At 55.6% G+C, this 16,838-nt stretch overlaps 2 protein-coding genes across 3 annotated transcripts in view; both read right to left on the reverse strand.

Moving 5' to 3' along the window:
* LOC140402969 (semaphorin-6D-like) overlaps nucleotides 1-16,838 on the reverse strand; it is a 1,151,034-nt gene that overhangs the window by 850,872 nt on the left and 283,324 nt on the right. The window lies entirely within an intron of this gene.
* LOC140402965 (soluble guanylate cyclase 88E-like) overlaps nucleotides 1-16,838 on the reverse strand; it is a 71,047-nt gene that overhangs the window by 10,659 nt on the left and 43,550 nt on the right. Inside the window, 7 exon segments of the mRNA XM_072490615.1 lie at nucleotides 4,096-4,205; nucleotides 4,802-4,958; nucleotides 5,270-5,416; nucleotides 8,737-8,883; nucleotides 13,632-13,761; nucleotides 15,506-15,606; nucleotides 15,608-15,627. Coding sequence (XP_072346716.1) covers nucleotides 4,096-4,205; nucleotides 4,802-4,958; nucleotides 5,270-5,416; nucleotides 8,737-8,883; nucleotides 13,632-13,761; nucleotides 15,506-15,606; nucleotides 15,608-15,627 — 812 coding nt within the window.

Raw genomic sequence — 16,838 nt, forward strand, 5'->3', positions numbered from 1 at the left:
CAGACCAGAAGTGTACACAGTGCTCCCAGTGTGGTCTAACCAGACCAGAGCTGTACCCAGTGTGGTCTAAGCAGACCAGACCTGTACACAGTGCTCCCAGTGTGGTCTAACCAGACCAGAACTGTACACAGTGCTCCCAGTGTGGTCTAACCAGACCAGAACTGTACACAGTGCTCCCAGTGTGGTGTAACCAGACCAGAACTGTACACAGTGCTCCCAGTGTGGTCGAACCAGACCAGAACTGTTCACAGTGCTCCCAGTGTGGTCTAACCAGACCAGAACTGTACACAGTGCTCCCAGTGTGGTCGAACGAGACCAGAACTGTTCACAGTGCTCCCAGTGTGGTCTAACAAGACCGTAACTGTACACAGTGCTCCCAGTGTGGTCTAACCAGACCAGAACTGTACACAGTGCACCCAGTGTGGTCTAACCAGACTAGAACTGTACACAGTGCTCCCAGTGTTGTCTAACCAGAACAGAACTGTACCCAGTGCTCCCAGTGTGGTCTAACCAGACCCTAACTGTACACAGTGCTCCCAGTGTGGTCTAACCAGACCAGAACTGTACACAGTGCTCCCCGTGTGGTCTAACCAGACCAGAACTGTACACAGTGCTCCCAGTGTGGTCTAACCAGACCAGACCTGTACACAGTGCTCCCAGTGTGGTCTAACCAGACCAGAACTGTGCACAGTGCTCCCAGTGTGGTCTAACCAGACCAGAACTGTGCACAGTGCTCCCAGTGTGGTCTAACCAGACCAGAACTGTACACAGTGCTCCCAGTGTGGTCTAACCAGACCAGAACTGTACACAGCGCTCCCAGTGTGATCTAACCAGACCAGAACTGTACACAGTGCTCCCAGTGTGGTCTAACCAGACCAGAACTGTACACAGTGCTCCCAGTGTTGTCTACCCAGACCAGAACTGTACACAGTGCTCCCAGTGTGGTCTAACCAGACCAGAACTGTACACAGTGCTCCCAGTGTGGTCTAACCAGAACAGAACTGTACCCAGTGCTCCCAGAGTGGTCTAACCAGACCATAACTGTACACAGTGCTCCAAGTGTGGTCTAACCAGACCAGAACTGTACACAGTGCTCCCCGTGTGGTCTAACCAGACCAGAACTGTACACAGTGCTCCCAGTGTGATCTAACCAGACCAGAACTGTACACAGAGCTCCCAGTGTGGTCTAACCAGACCAGATCTGTACACAGTGCTCCCAGTGTGGTCTAACCAGACCAGAACTGTACACAGTGCTCCCAGTGTGGTCTTACCGGAACAGAACTGTACACAGTGCTCCCAGTGTGGTCTAACCAGACCAGAACTGGGCACAGTGCTCCCAGTGTGGTCTAACCGGACCGGAACTGTACACAGTGCTCCCAGTGTTGTCTAACCAGACTGTAACTGTACACTGCTCCCAGTGTGGTCTAACCAGACCAGAACTGTACCCAGTGCTCCCAGTGTGGTCTTACCGGAACAGAACTGTACACCGTGCTCCCAGTGTGGTCTAACCAGACCAGAACTGTGCACAGTGCTCCCAGTGTGGTCTAACCGGACCGGAACTGTACACAGTGCTCCCAGTGTGGTCTACCCAGACCAGAACTGTACACAGTGCTCCCAGTGTGGTCTACCCAGACCAGAACTGTACACAGTGCTCCCAGTGTGGTCTAACCAGACCAGAACTGTACACAGTGCTCCCAGTGTGGTCTAACCAGACCAGAACTGTACACAGTGCTCCCAGTGTGGTCTAACCAGACCAGAACTCTATCCAGTGCTCCCAGTGTGGTCTAACCAGACCAGAACTGTACACAGTGCACCCAGTGTGGTCTAACCAGACCAGAACTGTACACAGTGCTCCCAGTGTGGTCTAACCAGACCAGAACTGTACACAGTGCTCCCAATGTGGTCTAACCAGACCAGATCTGTACACAGTGCTCCCAGTGTGGTCTAACCAGACCAGAACTGTACACAATGCTCCCAGCGTGGTCTAACCAGACCAGAATTGTGCACAGTGCTCCAAGTGTGGTCTAACAAGACCAGCACTATACACAGTGCTCCCAGTGTGGTCTAACCAGACCAGAGCTGTACACAGTGCTCCCAGTGTGGTCTAACTGGACCAGAACTGTACCCAGTGCTCCCAGTGTGGTCTAACCAGACCAGAACTGTACCCAGTGCTCCCAGTGTGGTCTAACCAGACCAGAACAGTACACAGTGAACCCAGTGTGGTCTAACCAGACCAGAACAGTACACAGTGCACCCAGTGTGGTCTAACCAGACCAGAACTGTACACAGTGCTCCCAGTGTGGTCTAACCAGACCAGAACTCTATCCAGTGCTCCCAGTGTGGTCTAACCAGACCAGAACTCTATCCAGTGCTCCCAGTGTGGGCTAACCAGACCAGAACTGTACACCGTGCTCCCAGTGTGGTCTAACCAGACCAGAACTGTGCACAGTGCTCCCAGTGTGGTCTAACCAGACCAGAGCTGTTCACAGTGCTCCCAGTGTGGTATAACCAGACCAGAACTGTACCCAGTGCTCCCAGTGTGGCCTAACCGGACCAGAACTGTACACAGTGCTCCCAGTGTGGTCTAACCAGACCAGAACTGTACCCAGTGCTCCCAGTGTGGCCTAACCAGACCAGAACTGTACACAGCGCTCCCAGTCTGGTCTAACCAGACCAGAACTGTACACAGTGCTCACAGTGTGGTCTAACCAGACCAGAACTGTACCCAGTGCTCCCAGTGTGGCCTAACCAGACCAGAACTGTACACAGTGCTCCCAGTCTGGTCTAACCAGACCAGAACTGTACCCAGTGCTCCCAGTGTGGTCTAACCAGACCGTAACTGTACACAGTGCTCCCAGTGTGGTCTAACCAGACCAGAACTGTACACAGTGCTCCCAGTGTGGTCTAACCAGACCAGAACTGTACACAGTGCTCCCAGTGTGGTCTAACCAGACTGTAACTGTACACAGTGCTCCCAGTGTGGTCTAACCAGACCAGAACTCTACACAGTGCTCCCAGTGTAGTCTCACCAGAGCAGAACTGTACACAGTGCTCCCAGTGTGGTCTAACCAGACCAGAACTGTACACAGTGATCCCAGTGTGGTCTAACCAGACCAGAACTGTGCACAGTGCTCCCAGTGTGGTCTAACCAGACCAGAACTGTACACAGTGCTCCCAGTGTGGTCTAACCAGACCAGAACTGTACACAGTGCTCCCAGTGTGGTCTTACCGGAACAGAACTGTACACAGTGCTCCCAGTGTGGTCTAACCAGACCAGAACTGTACCCAGTGCTCCCAGTGTGGTCTAATCAGACCAGAACTGTACTCAGTGCTGCCAGTGTGGTCTAATCAGACCAGAACTGTACACAGTGCTCCCAGTGTGGTCTACCCAGACCAGAACTGTACACAGTGCTCCCAGTGTGGTCTAACCAGACCAGAGCTGTACACCGTGCTCCCAGTGTGGTCTAATCAGACCAGAACTGTACACAGTGCTCCCAGTGTGGTCTACCCAGACCAGAACTGTACACAGTGCTCCCAGTGTGGTCTAACCAGACCAGAGCTGTACACCGTGCTCACAGTGTGGTCTAACCAGACCAGAACTGTACACAGTGCTCCCAGTGTGGTCTAACCAGACCAGAACTGTACACAGTGCTCCCAGTGTGGTCTAACCAGACCAGAACTGTACCCAGTGCTCCCAGTGTGGTCTAACCAGACCGTAACTGTACACAGTGCTCCCAGTGTGGTCTAAACAGACCAGAACTGTACACAGTGCTCCCAGTGTGGTCTAACCAGACCAGAACTGTACACAGTGCTCCCAGTGTGGTCTAACCAGACCAGAACTGTACACAGCGCTCCCAGTGTGGTCTAACCAGACCAGAACTGTACACAGTGCTTCCAGTGTGGTCTAACCAGACCAGAGCTGTACCCAGTGCTCCCAGTGTGGTCTAACCAGACCAGAACTGTACACAGTGCTCCCAGTGTGGTCTAACCAGACCAGAGCTGTACCCAGTGCTCCGAATATGTCCAGTGTCCCTGACTGACAGAAAGAGGATTGGAACACCTGGAAGGTGACAGCGGAGGCCCCGCCAGACTCACCACTCCGTTGCTCTCCATCCGCGAGGCTGTGTTGACCGTATCTCCGAAGAGGCAGTACCGCGGCATCTTCAGTCCCACCACCCCTGCCACCACCATCCCCGAGTGGATCCCTGCGGCAAAGAAACAGACGTCAGTCACCCAAACCCCACTGGGGGGACAGTCCCCGGACTGGCGACGCCAGCGCCTGGCCTTTGACCCCGAACTCTAAGACCGGCGCCCCCCCCCCCCCAAACGTTGGTCGCCCATTGCCGTGACGCCCACGCCCAATCCTCCATCCTTCCCCGCAGCCAGTCGCGCAAAGCGGCCCGCCATTTGTACACCCAATGCGCCGCCCCTTGACTCTCGGTCGGGCGGCCATTTTCCTTCCCCCCCCCCCCCCCCCCCACCCCCATCGCTTAAACAGTATCGTTCCGCCCCCGGATATACCTGCGAGGGGGCCGAAAGGCCTGCTCCAGCCCCTACCTCCGCCGTGGGATCTGGAGCAAGAGGTTTGAAGGCCGCAGCTGCCTCGCCAGAGGCGTGACCCCCCCCCCCCCCACCTCGCCTGGCCTCGGCGGACGTGGATCGCCGTGACAGCCCCGGAAACAGCCTCGTCAGCTAGGCCCGGGCGACTGGAAAAGTGACCGTAGGCCGCGCGCGGGCTGGGGGGGGGGGGGGTGAATCTGGACCACCCCCTGCCCTCTCGCCACCCCGGAACGCCGCTCACCCACTCGGATCTGGATGTTGTCCCCCGTGGACGGGTCCTTCAGGTGGTCGATGGAGCTGAGCATGTCGACCGCCATGTCGCAGATGTGGTGGGCGTGGAGGGTGGTCTTGTTGGGCACCCCGGCCACCACCATGTAGGCATCGCGGATGGTCTCCACCTGCGGGAGAGAGCGGGGGGGGGGGGGGGTAAACCACATCGTTAATTCCTGGGGCGTCCGACCGCCTTGCCCGTCGAACGCCGACCGCGCGCCGCCTCACGCCACTGACGTTGGGGAGAGGGCTGCGTAAACGTGTCACGTGGTAGTCGCGCCCTCCCACCAATGGCGGTGCTGTGCAGGTGCTGGTGTTCAAATGGAGGAGGGGGGACAAGAGTGTACCGGACCGACAGGGCCACGGTCTGACCCAGAGATGGCGGTCCCGGTGGGGGCGGTGATAACAGCGGGTAGTTGGGGGAGGGGGGTGAAGGTACCTTATACACATTGTGCTTTTCGCTCAGCGTATCGAACACGATGTAGATCTCGTTCAGCATGTCCACCACCTGCATTGGCGTGATGTGAATGCATATTTCGTTGAACTTTACCACATCGCTGAATAGGATCGTCACATCAGAAAATACCTGAGAGGGGAGGGTTTGAAAATTCCACATCCTCATTGACAAATCCAGTCCATGGCTTTGTTCCCCCTCCCTATCTCTGTAACCTCCTCCAGCCCCTACACCCCCTCCCTATCTCTGTAACCTCCTCCAGCCCCTACACCCCCTCCCTATATCTGTAACCTCCTCCAGCCCCCTACACACCCTCCCTATCTCTGTAACCACCTCCAGCCCCGACACCCCCTCCCTATCTCTGTAATCTCCTCCAGCCCCTACACCCCCTCCCTATCTCTGTAACCTTCTCCAGCCCCCTACACCCCCTCCCTATCTCTGTAACCTCCGCCAGCCCCTACACCCCCTCCCTATCTCTGTCACCTCCTCCAGCCCCTACACCCCCTCCCTATCTCTGTAACCTCCTCCAGTCCCTACACCCCCTCCCTATCTCTGTAACATCCTCCAGCCCCTACACCCTCTCCCTATCTCTGTAACCTCCTCCAGCCCCTACACCCCCTCCCTATCTCTGTAACCTCCTCCAGTCCCCACACCCCCTCCCTATCTCTGTAACCTCCTCCAGCCCCTACACCCACTCCCTATCTCTGTAACCTCCTCCAGCCCCTACACCCCCTCCCTATCTCTGTAACCACCTCCAGCCCCTACACCCCCTCCCTATCTCTGTAACCTCCTCCAGGCCCTACACCCCCTCCCTATCTCTGTAACCTTCTCCAGCCCCCTACACCCCCTCCCTATCTCTGTAACCTCCGCCAGCCCCTACACCCCGACTCCCTATCTCTGTAACCTCTTCCAGCCCCTACACCCCCTCCCTATCTCTGTAACCTCCTCCAGTCCCCACACCCCCTCCCTATCTCTGTAACCTCCTCCAGTCCCCACACCCCCTCACTGTCTCTGTAACCTCTTCCAGCCCCTACACCCCCTCCCTATCTCTGTAACCCCCTCCAGTCCCCACACCCCCTCCCTATCTCTGTAACCTCCTCCAGTCCCCACACCCCCTCCCTATCTCTGTAACCTCCTCCAGCCCCCTCCCTATCTCTGTAACCTCCTCCAGCCCCTACACCCACTCCCTATCTCTGTAACCTCCTCCAGCCCCCACACCCCATCCCTATCTCTGTAACCTCCTCCAGCCCCTACACCCCTCCCTATCTCTGTAACCTCCTCCAGCCCCTACACCCCTCCCTATCTCTGTAACCTTCTCCAGCCCCCTACACCCCCTCCCTATCTCTGTAACCTCTTCCAGCCCCTATACCCCCTCCCTATCTCTGTAACCTCCTCCAGTCCCCACACCCCCTCCCTATCTCTGTAACCTCCTCCAGTCCCCACACCCCCTCACTGTCTCTGTAACCTCCTCCAGTCCCTACACCCCCTCCCTATCTCTGTAACCTCCTCCAGCCCCCTACACCCCCTCCCTATCTCTGTAACCTCCTCCAGCCCCTACACCCCCTCCCTATCTCTGTAACCTCCTCCAGTCCCCACACCCCCTCCCTATCTCTGTAACCTCCTCCAGTCCCTACACCCCCTCCCTATTCCTGGAATGTCCTCCAGTCCCTACACCCCCTCCCTATCTCTGTAACCTCCTCCAGCCCCTACACCCCTCCCTATCTCTGTAACCTCCTCCAGCCCCTACACCCCCTCCCTATCTCTGTAACCTCCTCCAGCCACTACACCCCCTCCCTATCTCTGTAACCTCCTCCAGCCCCTCCACCCCCTCCCTATCTCCGTAACCTCCTCCAACCCCTACACCGCCTCCCTATCTCTGTAACCTCCTCCAGCCCCTACACCCCCTCCCTATCTCTGTAACCTCCTCCAGCCCCTTCACCCCCCTCCCTATCTCTGTAACCTCCTCCAGCCCCTACACCCCCTCCCTATCTCTGTAACCTCCTCCAGCCCCTACACCCCCTCCCTATCTCTGTAACCTCCTCCAGCTCCTACACCCCCTCCCTATCTCTGTAACCTCCTCCAGCTCCTACACCCCCTCCCTATCTCTGTAACCTCCTCCAGCTCCTACACCCCCTCCCTATCTCTGTAACCTCCTCCAGCCCCTACACCCCCTCCCTAACTCTGTAACCTCCTCCAGTCCCTACACCCCCCTCCCTATCTCTGTAACCTCCTCCAGCCCCTACAGCCCCTCCCTATCTCTGTAACCTCCTCCAGCCCCTACACCCCTCCCTATCTCTGTACCCTCCTCCAGCCCCTACACCCCCTCCCTATCTCTGTAACCTCCTCCAGCCCCTACACCCCCTCCCTATCTCTGTAACCTCCTCCAGCCCCTACACCCCCTCCCTATCTCTGTAACCTCCTCCAGCCCCTACACCCCCCTCCCTATCTCTGTAACCTCCTCCAGCCCCTACACCCCCTCCCTGTCTCTGTAACCTCCTCCAGCCCCTGACACCCCCTCCCTATCTCTGTAACCTCCTCCAGTCCCTACACCCCCTCCCTATCTCTGTAACCTCCTCCAGCCCCTACACCCCCTCCCTATCTCTGTAACCTCCTCCCGCCCCTATACCCCCTCCCTATCTGTGTAACCTCCTCCAGCTCCTACACCCCCTCCCTATCTCTGTAACCTCCTCCAGCCCCTACACCCCCTCCCTATCTCTGTAACCGCCTCCAGCCCCTACAACCCTCCGGGATCTCTGCGCTCCTCCAATCCTGGCCCCTCGAGCATGCCCCCCCGACTCCCATCACTCCGCCATTGTCGACCGTGCCTTCAGCTGCCCGGGAGGGGGGGGGGGGGGGGTCTGAGCTCTGGAATCCCTCCCTCAACCCCTCCACCTCTCTCTCGCTATCGCTGCCCCACCCGCTCTCATTTTACATCCAAATCGACGCCACCCCCCCCCCTTCCCACGCTCCCCCCCCCCCCCCCCCTCCCCCGGCCCCTCATGGTAGAATAACTCCCATGGCTCCCAAACGGCCACCCCTCAGTGTTGAGGTGACGGAACTGAATGTCGACACGCACAAGGCCGACTCGCGCCCCTCCAGCGTCTCCCCCCCCCCCCACACACACACATCGCCCATTGTTGCGACGTAGCGGAACAGGATAGAGCCGATTTGTGCGCACAGCAAGATCCCATACACCGCAACGTGATCGCGGCACGGATTATCCTTCCCCTGAGCGATTTTGGAGGATAAATACCGGGGCCTCCAGGACACTCCCCGCCCACCTCCCTGCCCAAATTATGGTCTGGCCACCTTGACGACGGGTTCCCGAAGCAGGCAAGTGCCCAGAGAGGGGGGTGGGCCGACGGGGCTGAGGCAGCGACGTTCCCAGCCGGGGAGGGGGGGGTGGGTGGGGGTGGGAGCGAACTCCAATGATGGGGTGGGCCGGATATTACCTGACAGGTCTCCAGCGCGGTGACACCTTTGCGTAGACGGTCAGCTACAGCTTTCGGGATCATAGCGTAGAGCAAGCAATCTCCCCTCTTCTTCTCCTCGTCCAGTTTCTTAATAATCTCCTGTAACTGCCCGTATTTCTGTCGCTCCTGGGAAAGGGGGGGGGGGGGCACAGGCAGATTTCTGTCATCGACCATCGTTAGTCTGAATCCTAACCCTAACCCGAATTTACCCTAACCCTAACCCTAACCCTAACTTACCCTAACCCTAACTTACCCTAACCCGAATTTACCCTAACCCTAACCCTAACTTACCCTAACCCGATTTTACCCTAACCCTAACTTATCCTAACCCTAACCCGAATTTACCCTAACCCTAACTTACCCTAACCCTAACTTACCTTAACCCTAACCCTAACTTACCCTAACCCTAACCCTAACTTACCCTAACCCTAACCCGAATTTACCCTAACCCGAATTTACCCTAACCCTAACTTACCCTAACCCTAACTTACCCTAATCCTAACTTACCCTAACCCTAACCCGAATTTACCCTAACCCTAACCCGAATTTACCCTAACTTACCCTAACCCTAACCCGAATTTACCCTAACTTACCCTAACCCGAACTTACCCTAACCCGAACCCTAACCCGAATTTACCCTAACCCTAACCCTAACTTACCCTAACCCTAACTTACCCTAACCCTAACCCGAATTTACCCTAACCCTAACTTACCCTAACCCTAACCCGAATTTACCCTAACCCTAACTTACCCTATCTTACCCTAACCCTAACCATAACCCTGAATCCTAACCTCAAACTCTAACTCTAACCCCAAACCCTAACCCTAACGATAATCTCTGACCCTAACCCCGAATCCTAACACTGAACTCTAACCCTAACCTTGAACTGGAGGGCAGCACGGTAGCATAGTGGATAGCACAATTGCTTCACAGCTCCAGGGTCCCAGGTTCGATTCCTGGCTTGGGTCACTGTCTGTGCGGAGTCTGCACGTCCTCCCCGTGTGTGCGTGGGTTTCCTCCGGGTGCTCCGGTTTCCTCCCACAGTCCAAAGATGTGCAGGTTAGGTGGATTGGCCATGTTAAATTGTCCTTAGTGTCCAAAATTGCCCTTAGTGTTGGGTGTGGTTACTGGGTTAAGGGGTTATGGGGATAGGGTGGAGGTGTGGGCCTCGGTAGGGTGCTCTTTCCAAGAGCCAGTGCAGACTCGATGGGCCGAATGGCCTCCTTCTGCACTGTAAATTCTATGAAAAAACTCTAAACCTTACTTCTAATCCTGAACTCTAACCCCGAACCCTAACCCTGAACTCTAACCCTAACCCTGAACTCTAACCTTAACCTCAAACTCTAACCCTTTCTTCTAACCCTGAACTCTAACCCGGACCAAAACCTTGAATCCAAACATTAAACTCGAACCCTAACCTCGAACCCTAACCCTTACTTCTAATCTTGAACTCTAACCTCAAATCCTAACCCTGAACTCTAACCTTGAACCCTAACCCGAATCCTCGCACTGAACTCTAACCCTAACCTCGAACTCTAACCCCAACCCTAGCCCCGAACTCTAACCTGAACCCTAACCTCAAACTCTAACCCTCATCCTAACCCTGAACTTTAACCCTAACCCTAACATCGAACTCTAACCTCTAATCTTAACTCTAACCCTAACGCCGAACACTAATCCTTAATGCTAACTCTGAACTCTAATCCTAACCTTGAACTCTAACCCCAGCCCTAATCCCAAACTCTAACCCGAAACCTAACCTCAAACTCTAGCCCCGCCCATTGATTTTAAACCAATTCATTTTTTCCAATTAAGGGGCAATTTAGCGCGGCCAATCCACCTAGCCTGCACATCTTTGGGTTGTGGGGGCGAAACCCACGCAGACACGGGGAGAATGTGCAAACTCCACATGGACAGTGACCCAGAGCCGGGATCGAACCTGGGACCTCGGCGCCGCGAGGCAGCAGTGCTAACCCACTGCGTTGTAGCCCTGGGAGTCCCATTCTAACAGTGAACTCTAACCCTGATCCCGAACACTAACCCCAAACCTAACTCGAACCTTAACCCTAACCTCAAACTCTAACCCAAATCCTAACGCTGAACTCTAACCCTAACCTTAAACTCTAACCCTGAATTGGCCTCCTCCTGTTCCAGTGTAACAGGCTGGAGAGGGGCTGACTGGGGCCTCCTCCTGTTCCTGTGTAACAGGCTGGAGAGGGGCTGAATGGGGCCTCCTCCTGTTCCTGTGTAACAGGCTGGAGAGGGGCTGAATGGGTCTCCTCCTGTTCCTGTGTAACAGGCTGGAGAGGGGCTGAATGGGGCCGTCTCCTGTTCCTGTGTAACAGGAGGGAGAGTGGGGCTGAATGGGCCTCCTCCTGTTCCTGTGTAACGGGCTGGAGAGGGGCTGAATGGGCCTCCTGTTCCTGTGTAACAGGCTGGAGAGGGGCTGAATGGGCCTCCGCCTGTTCCTGTGTAACGGGCTGGAGAGGGGCTGAATGGGGCCGTCTCCTGTTCCTGTGTAACAGGCTGGAGAGGGGCTGAATGGGGCCTCCTCCTGTTCCTGTGTAACGGGCTGGAGAGGGGCTGAATGGGCCTCCTCCTGTTCCTGTGTAACAGGCTGGAGAGGGGCTGAATGGGCCTCCTCCTGTTCCTGTGTAACAGGCTGGAGAGGGGCTGAATGGGTCTCCTCTTGTTCCTGTCTAACAGGCTGGAGAGGGGCTGAATGAGCCTCCTCCTGGTCCTGTTGTCATGTGAGGGTACCTTTAAGACATGGATGTTTAAGCAATGTACCTTTAAGAAAACAGTGATGTCATAGAGTGGGTGGAGCTCAGCTCAGTTCAGCCACTTTTGCAGTTTGGTTTTGCAGTTTGAAAAGTGCCTGGCTGGTTTTGCCGAGAGCAGTTTAAAAGTGCCTGGCTGTTTTGCTGTGAGCTGATTGAAGGGAGAAAGCCAGTTGGAAAAAGCAGTTTGTGTGTGTGTCTGTGTGTGTCCAGAGAGCTGCAGGAAGAAAGCAAGGTGCTGGAGCTGAACTCAACCAAGTTAATATGTCTCTGCCATTCTACAGAAAATATATATATCCTTTAACCTGATGTGATACTGTTTAAAGGTGTTAAGTCTCTTGGAAGTTTGAAGGAACATTTTAAGGAATTATTTACTGTTGCAATATTTTCTTGAGTTATCTTTGAAGGAAGGGGTGTTAAGAGATCCAATGTTTATTTAAGATGTTAAGTTGAGTTCATGGAATAAACAGTGTTTTGTGTTTAAAAACCCACATGTCCATAATTGTAATCCCACTCCTAGGGAACAAGCCGTGTGCTCGGAAAAGCAACAAATACATTAAAGGGAGAGGTTGGGTGAACTTCATGATACATTTTGGGGTTCTGAAAATGCCTCGCCCATAACACTGTGTAACAGGCTGGAGAGAGGGGCTGAATGGGCCTCCTGTTCCTATGTAACAGACTGGAGAGGGGCTGAATGAGCCTCCTCCTGTTCCTGTGTAACTGGCTGGAGAGGGGCTGAATGGGCCTCCTGTTCCTGTGTAACAGGCTGGAGAGGGGCTGAATGGGCCTCCTCCTGTTCCTGTGTAACAGACTGGAGAGGGGCTGAATGGGCCTCCTCCTGTTCCTGTGTAACAGACTGGAGAGGGGCTGAATGGGCCTCCTCCTGTTCCTGTGTAACAGGCTGGAGAGGGGCTGAATGGGGCCTCCTCCTGTTCCTGTGTAACAGGCTGGAGAGGGGCTGAATGGGCCTCCTCCTGTTCCTGTGTAACGGGCTGGAGAGGGGCTGAATGGGCCTCCTCCTGTTCCTGTGTAACAGGCTGGAGAGGGGCTGAATGGGCCTCCTCCTGTTCCTGTGTAACGGGCTGGAGAGGGGCTGAATGGGCCTCTTCCTGTTCCTGTGTAACAGGCTGGAGAGGGGCTGAATGGTCCACCTCCTGTTCCTGTGTAACAGGCTGGAGAGGGGCTGAATGGGCCTCCTCCTGTTCCTGTGTAACAGATTGGAGAGGGGCTGAATGGGCCTCCTCCTGTTCCTGTGTAACAGGCTGGAGAGGGGCTGAATGGGCCTCCTCCTGTTCCTGTACAACAGGCTGGAGAGGGGCTGAATGGGGCCTCCTCCTGTGTAACAGGCTGGAGAGGGGCTGAATGGGGCCTCCTCCTGTTCCTGTGTAACAGGCTGGAGAGGGGCTGAATGGGGCCTCCTCCTGTTCCTGTGTAACGGGCTGGAGAGGGGCTGAATGGGCCTCCTCCTGTTCCTGTGTAACAGGCTGGAGAGGGGCTGAATGGGCCTCCTCCTGGTCCTGTGTAACAGGCTGGAGAGGGGCTGAATGGGCCTCCTGTTCCTGTGTAACAGGCTGGAGAGGGGCTGAATGGGCCTCCTCCTGTTCCTGTGTAACAGGCTGGAGAGGGGCTGAATGGGCCTCCTCCTGTTCCTGTGTAACGGGCTGGAGAGGGGCTGAATGGGGCCTCCTCCTGTTACTGTGTAACAGGCTGGAGAGGGGCTGAATGGGCCTCCTCCTGTTCCTGTGTAACGGGCTGGAGAGGGGCTGAATGGGCCTCCTCCTGTTCCTGTGTAACTGGCTGGGGAGGGGCTGAATGGGCCTCCTCCTGGTCCTGTACAACAGGCTGGAGAGGGGCTGAATGGGGCCTCCTCCTGTGTAACAGGCTGGAGAGGGGCTGAATGGGCCTCCTCCTGGTCCTGTACAACAGGCTGGAGAGGGGCTGAATGGGCCTCCTCCTGTTCCTGTGTAACGGGCTGGAGAGGGGCTGAATGGGCCTCCTCCTGTTCCTGTGTAACTGGCTGGGGAGGGGCTGAATGGCCTCCTTCTTTGGACAGGGGGAATGAATGTTTGCTGTGGTGATGTTTTCACACTCACCTGATCGAGAGCGAGCTGCAGCTCGGCGGATTGTTGGGTCCCGGCCAGGATTAGTTCGCGACTTGAATCGTGCAGGTTTAAATCGTTGACGTACACCCCCATTTTAATCATGTCCTCGACCGTCTCGATTCTGCGAGAGAATCGGCCAGCATGTCAACTCGGGTAACTTAGCAACATGTGCACTTAAATACCAACCTCTCCCACTGCTCCGAGGTGTGTGTGCGAGTGTGAGGGCGTATCTGCGAGTGTGAGTGTGTGCGTGTCTGCGAGTGTGTGTATGAGAGTGAGTATGTGTGAATGTGTGAGTGTGTGAATGTGTGAGTGTATGGTGAGTGTATGTGAGCGAGTGTGTGTGTGTGTGTGCATGTGAATGTGTGTGTGGGTGTGTATGTGTGTGAGTGAGTGTGTGCAGGTGAGTGTGTGTGTGTGGTGAATGTGTGTGTGTAGTGAGTGTGTGTGTGTGTGCATGTGAATGTGTGTGTGGGTGTGTATGTGTGTGAGTGAGTGTGTGCAGGTGAGTGTGTGTGTGTGGTGAATGTGTGTGTGTAGTGAGTGTGTGTGTGTGTGCATGTGAATGTGTGTGTGGGTGTGTATGTGTGTGAGTGAGTGTGTGCAGGTGAGTGTGTGTGTGTGTGGTGAATGTGTGTGTGTATATGTGTGGTGTGTGTGTGTGCACATATGTATGCGAGTGTGTGCAGGTGACTGTGAGTGTGTGTGTGGGCGTGTGAGTGCATGTGCACATGTATGTGAGTGTGTGTGTGAGAGTAATTTTGAGGGTGTGTGCATGTGTGAATGCCTGGATGTGAGAGTGTGTGAGTGTGCGTATATATGAGTGTGTGTGGGTGTGAGCGTGCGTGTGCATGTGGTCGAGTATGTGTGTGTGAAAGAACGAATGTGAGTGTGTGACAGTGTGCGTTAGGTTGTGTGAATGTGTGTTAGCGTGTGAAGTGAAATGAAATGAAAATCGTTTATTGTCACAAGTAGACTTCAATGAAGTTACTGTGAAAAGCCCCTAGTCGCCACATTCCGGCCCCTGTTCGGGGAGGCTGGTACGGGAGGCTGGTATGTGCGAGTACATGTAAATGTATGCTTGTGCAGACATTTGTGTGTGAGCTTATCGCCGTATTATGACCACAGCAGATGTTATCGACCTAGCAATCCCACTCAAGTCGGGGGGGGGGGGGGGGGGGGGGGTTGTGATCTGTAGCCCTTTCGGGATCTTGTCTGCTTTCTTGCATCTTTGTTGAAACGTAATGCCAGCGTCGAAAAGCGCGATCTTCCTGGAGATCCTCTCCGCTATGAGCCCAAAGGGCTACAGATCACAAACCCACTCAAGTCGGGGGGGGGGGGGGTCACCCCTATCTCTGGATCTGTAAAGACTTAATTGCCTGCAAATGCTCGCATTCCAAGCATTGTCTGGCATCGTTGAGTCTGTCTGTATATAAGTTTCTGGAGCATACCTCTTCATTCACCCGAGCAAGGAGCAGCGCTCCGAAAGCTAGTGATTCGAAACAAACCTGTTGGACTTTAACCTGGTGTTGTAAGACTTCGTACTGTGCAAAGGTAAGTTTTCTTATCATTTCTAAACGTGTCTTTAAAATTCAACAGCCGAAAAGTCTTCTTGTGAAAACTTTAGGACCCAAACTCACCATAATCCCACGTCGCAAATGCATGAAAAGTTAACACTTTTATCCTTTTATCCCTAGACGCTCACAGACAAGCTGTCTCTAGTGACCTTCCCCCGGTTTTATTCACACACACACACACACACACAGACACACACATTCAACAATATCCCTTAAAGGAGGGGCGACGGGGATACTGGTGGCCGCACAGTCCGATCCCGCGCCAGCCCTCGGGAAAACGGCACTTACATGGGCGTTCCGAGGAAGAGGAGCGAGTCCCACTGGGGCACGTATTTCATCTGGCCCTTCAGATGCAGCGGTTTTTTTTGTGGGCTCCCGCATGTCCTCGAAGATTGTGTCGCTGCATCGGCCTGTTCAGGAGGGGAGGGGGAGAGGGTGGGGGGAGGCGTTGGAGTGAATAAGATGGCGAGAGAGGCCCCCGACAGAAAAAGTCCCCTTTGCATCAGCTCGGGGTGTCCCGAGGGACGCGCGCACGGTCTAGTCCTGGTTCCCACTCGCTGCCCCCAGGGCGACCCCACTGCCCATCCACGTCCCCCCCCCCCCCCCCCCCCCACCCCCCCCCCCCCCCCCACCCCTCCCCTCCAGAGCCTGTCCTCCCCCCGACTCGGGTTTCGGGGACCCCACCCACCGCACGCCGGACCGCCGCGCCCACCTTGGCTCAAGCCACCTTTGCCGGGCAATTCGACTACATAAGGCATCGCAGCTCAGCCGCAACTCGCCTCCTGAAGCAGCCGGCCCCTACACGTGGACCCCAGACGCCGTGGGGCGGAAGCTTTCACGAAACCAGGGAGCAAGTGACCCAGATTTAGCTGCCCGATGGCTCATCCGCCGCCCAAAGGTGCCAGTCCCTCACCACCCACTGGTTTGGTGCGCCCTTCTCCAGTTCCGTTACCCTGGCACTGCCCAATGCTGGAGGCTCAGTTTCATGAAATCCCGTACGATTACGGGAAAAAAAAAGGTCCTACATTTATATAGCGCCTTTAACCCAGTAAAACATCCCCCCAAGGGGGTTCACAGGAGCGCCAATCAGACAGAATCTGATCCCCCCCCCCGCCCCGGGCCAGCTGAGGAGATCTCAGGGACAGGAGACTGAAAGTTCGGACACAGAAGTTGGGAGGAGAGAGAGGGACAGAGAGAGGGACAGAGAGAGGGACAGAGAGAGGGACAGAGAGAGGGACAGAGAGAGGGACAGAGAGAGGGACAGAGAGAGGGACAGAGAGAGTGACAGAGAGAGGGACAGAGAGAGGGACAGCGAGAGGGACAGCGAGAGGGACAGAGAGAGTGACAGAGAGAGTGACAGAGAGAGTGACAGAGAGGGTAAAGTGAGGCACAGAGACAGAAGGGTTTAGGGAGGGGATTCCAGAGCTCAGCAACCGGCCCCCCCCCCCCCCCCAAGGTAGCTGAAGACACGGTCGCCAATGGCGGAGCGATGGGAATCGGGGGGGGGGGGGGGGAGGGGAGGGAGGGATGCTCGAGAGGCCGGGATTGGAGGAGCGCAGAGATCTCGGAGGGTTGTAGGCAGCTGGAGGAGGTTACAGAGATAGGGAGGGGGTGTAGGCTG

Source organism: Scyliorhinus torazame, chromosome 26 (assembly GCF_047496885.1).
Source record: "Scyliorhinus torazame isolate Kashiwa2021f chromosome 26, sScyTor2.1, whole genome shotgun sequence".
Taxonomy (NCBI): domain Eukaryota; kingdom Metazoa; phylum Chordata; class Chondrichthyes; order Carcharhiniformes; family Scyliorhinidae; genus Scyliorhinus; species Scyliorhinus torazame.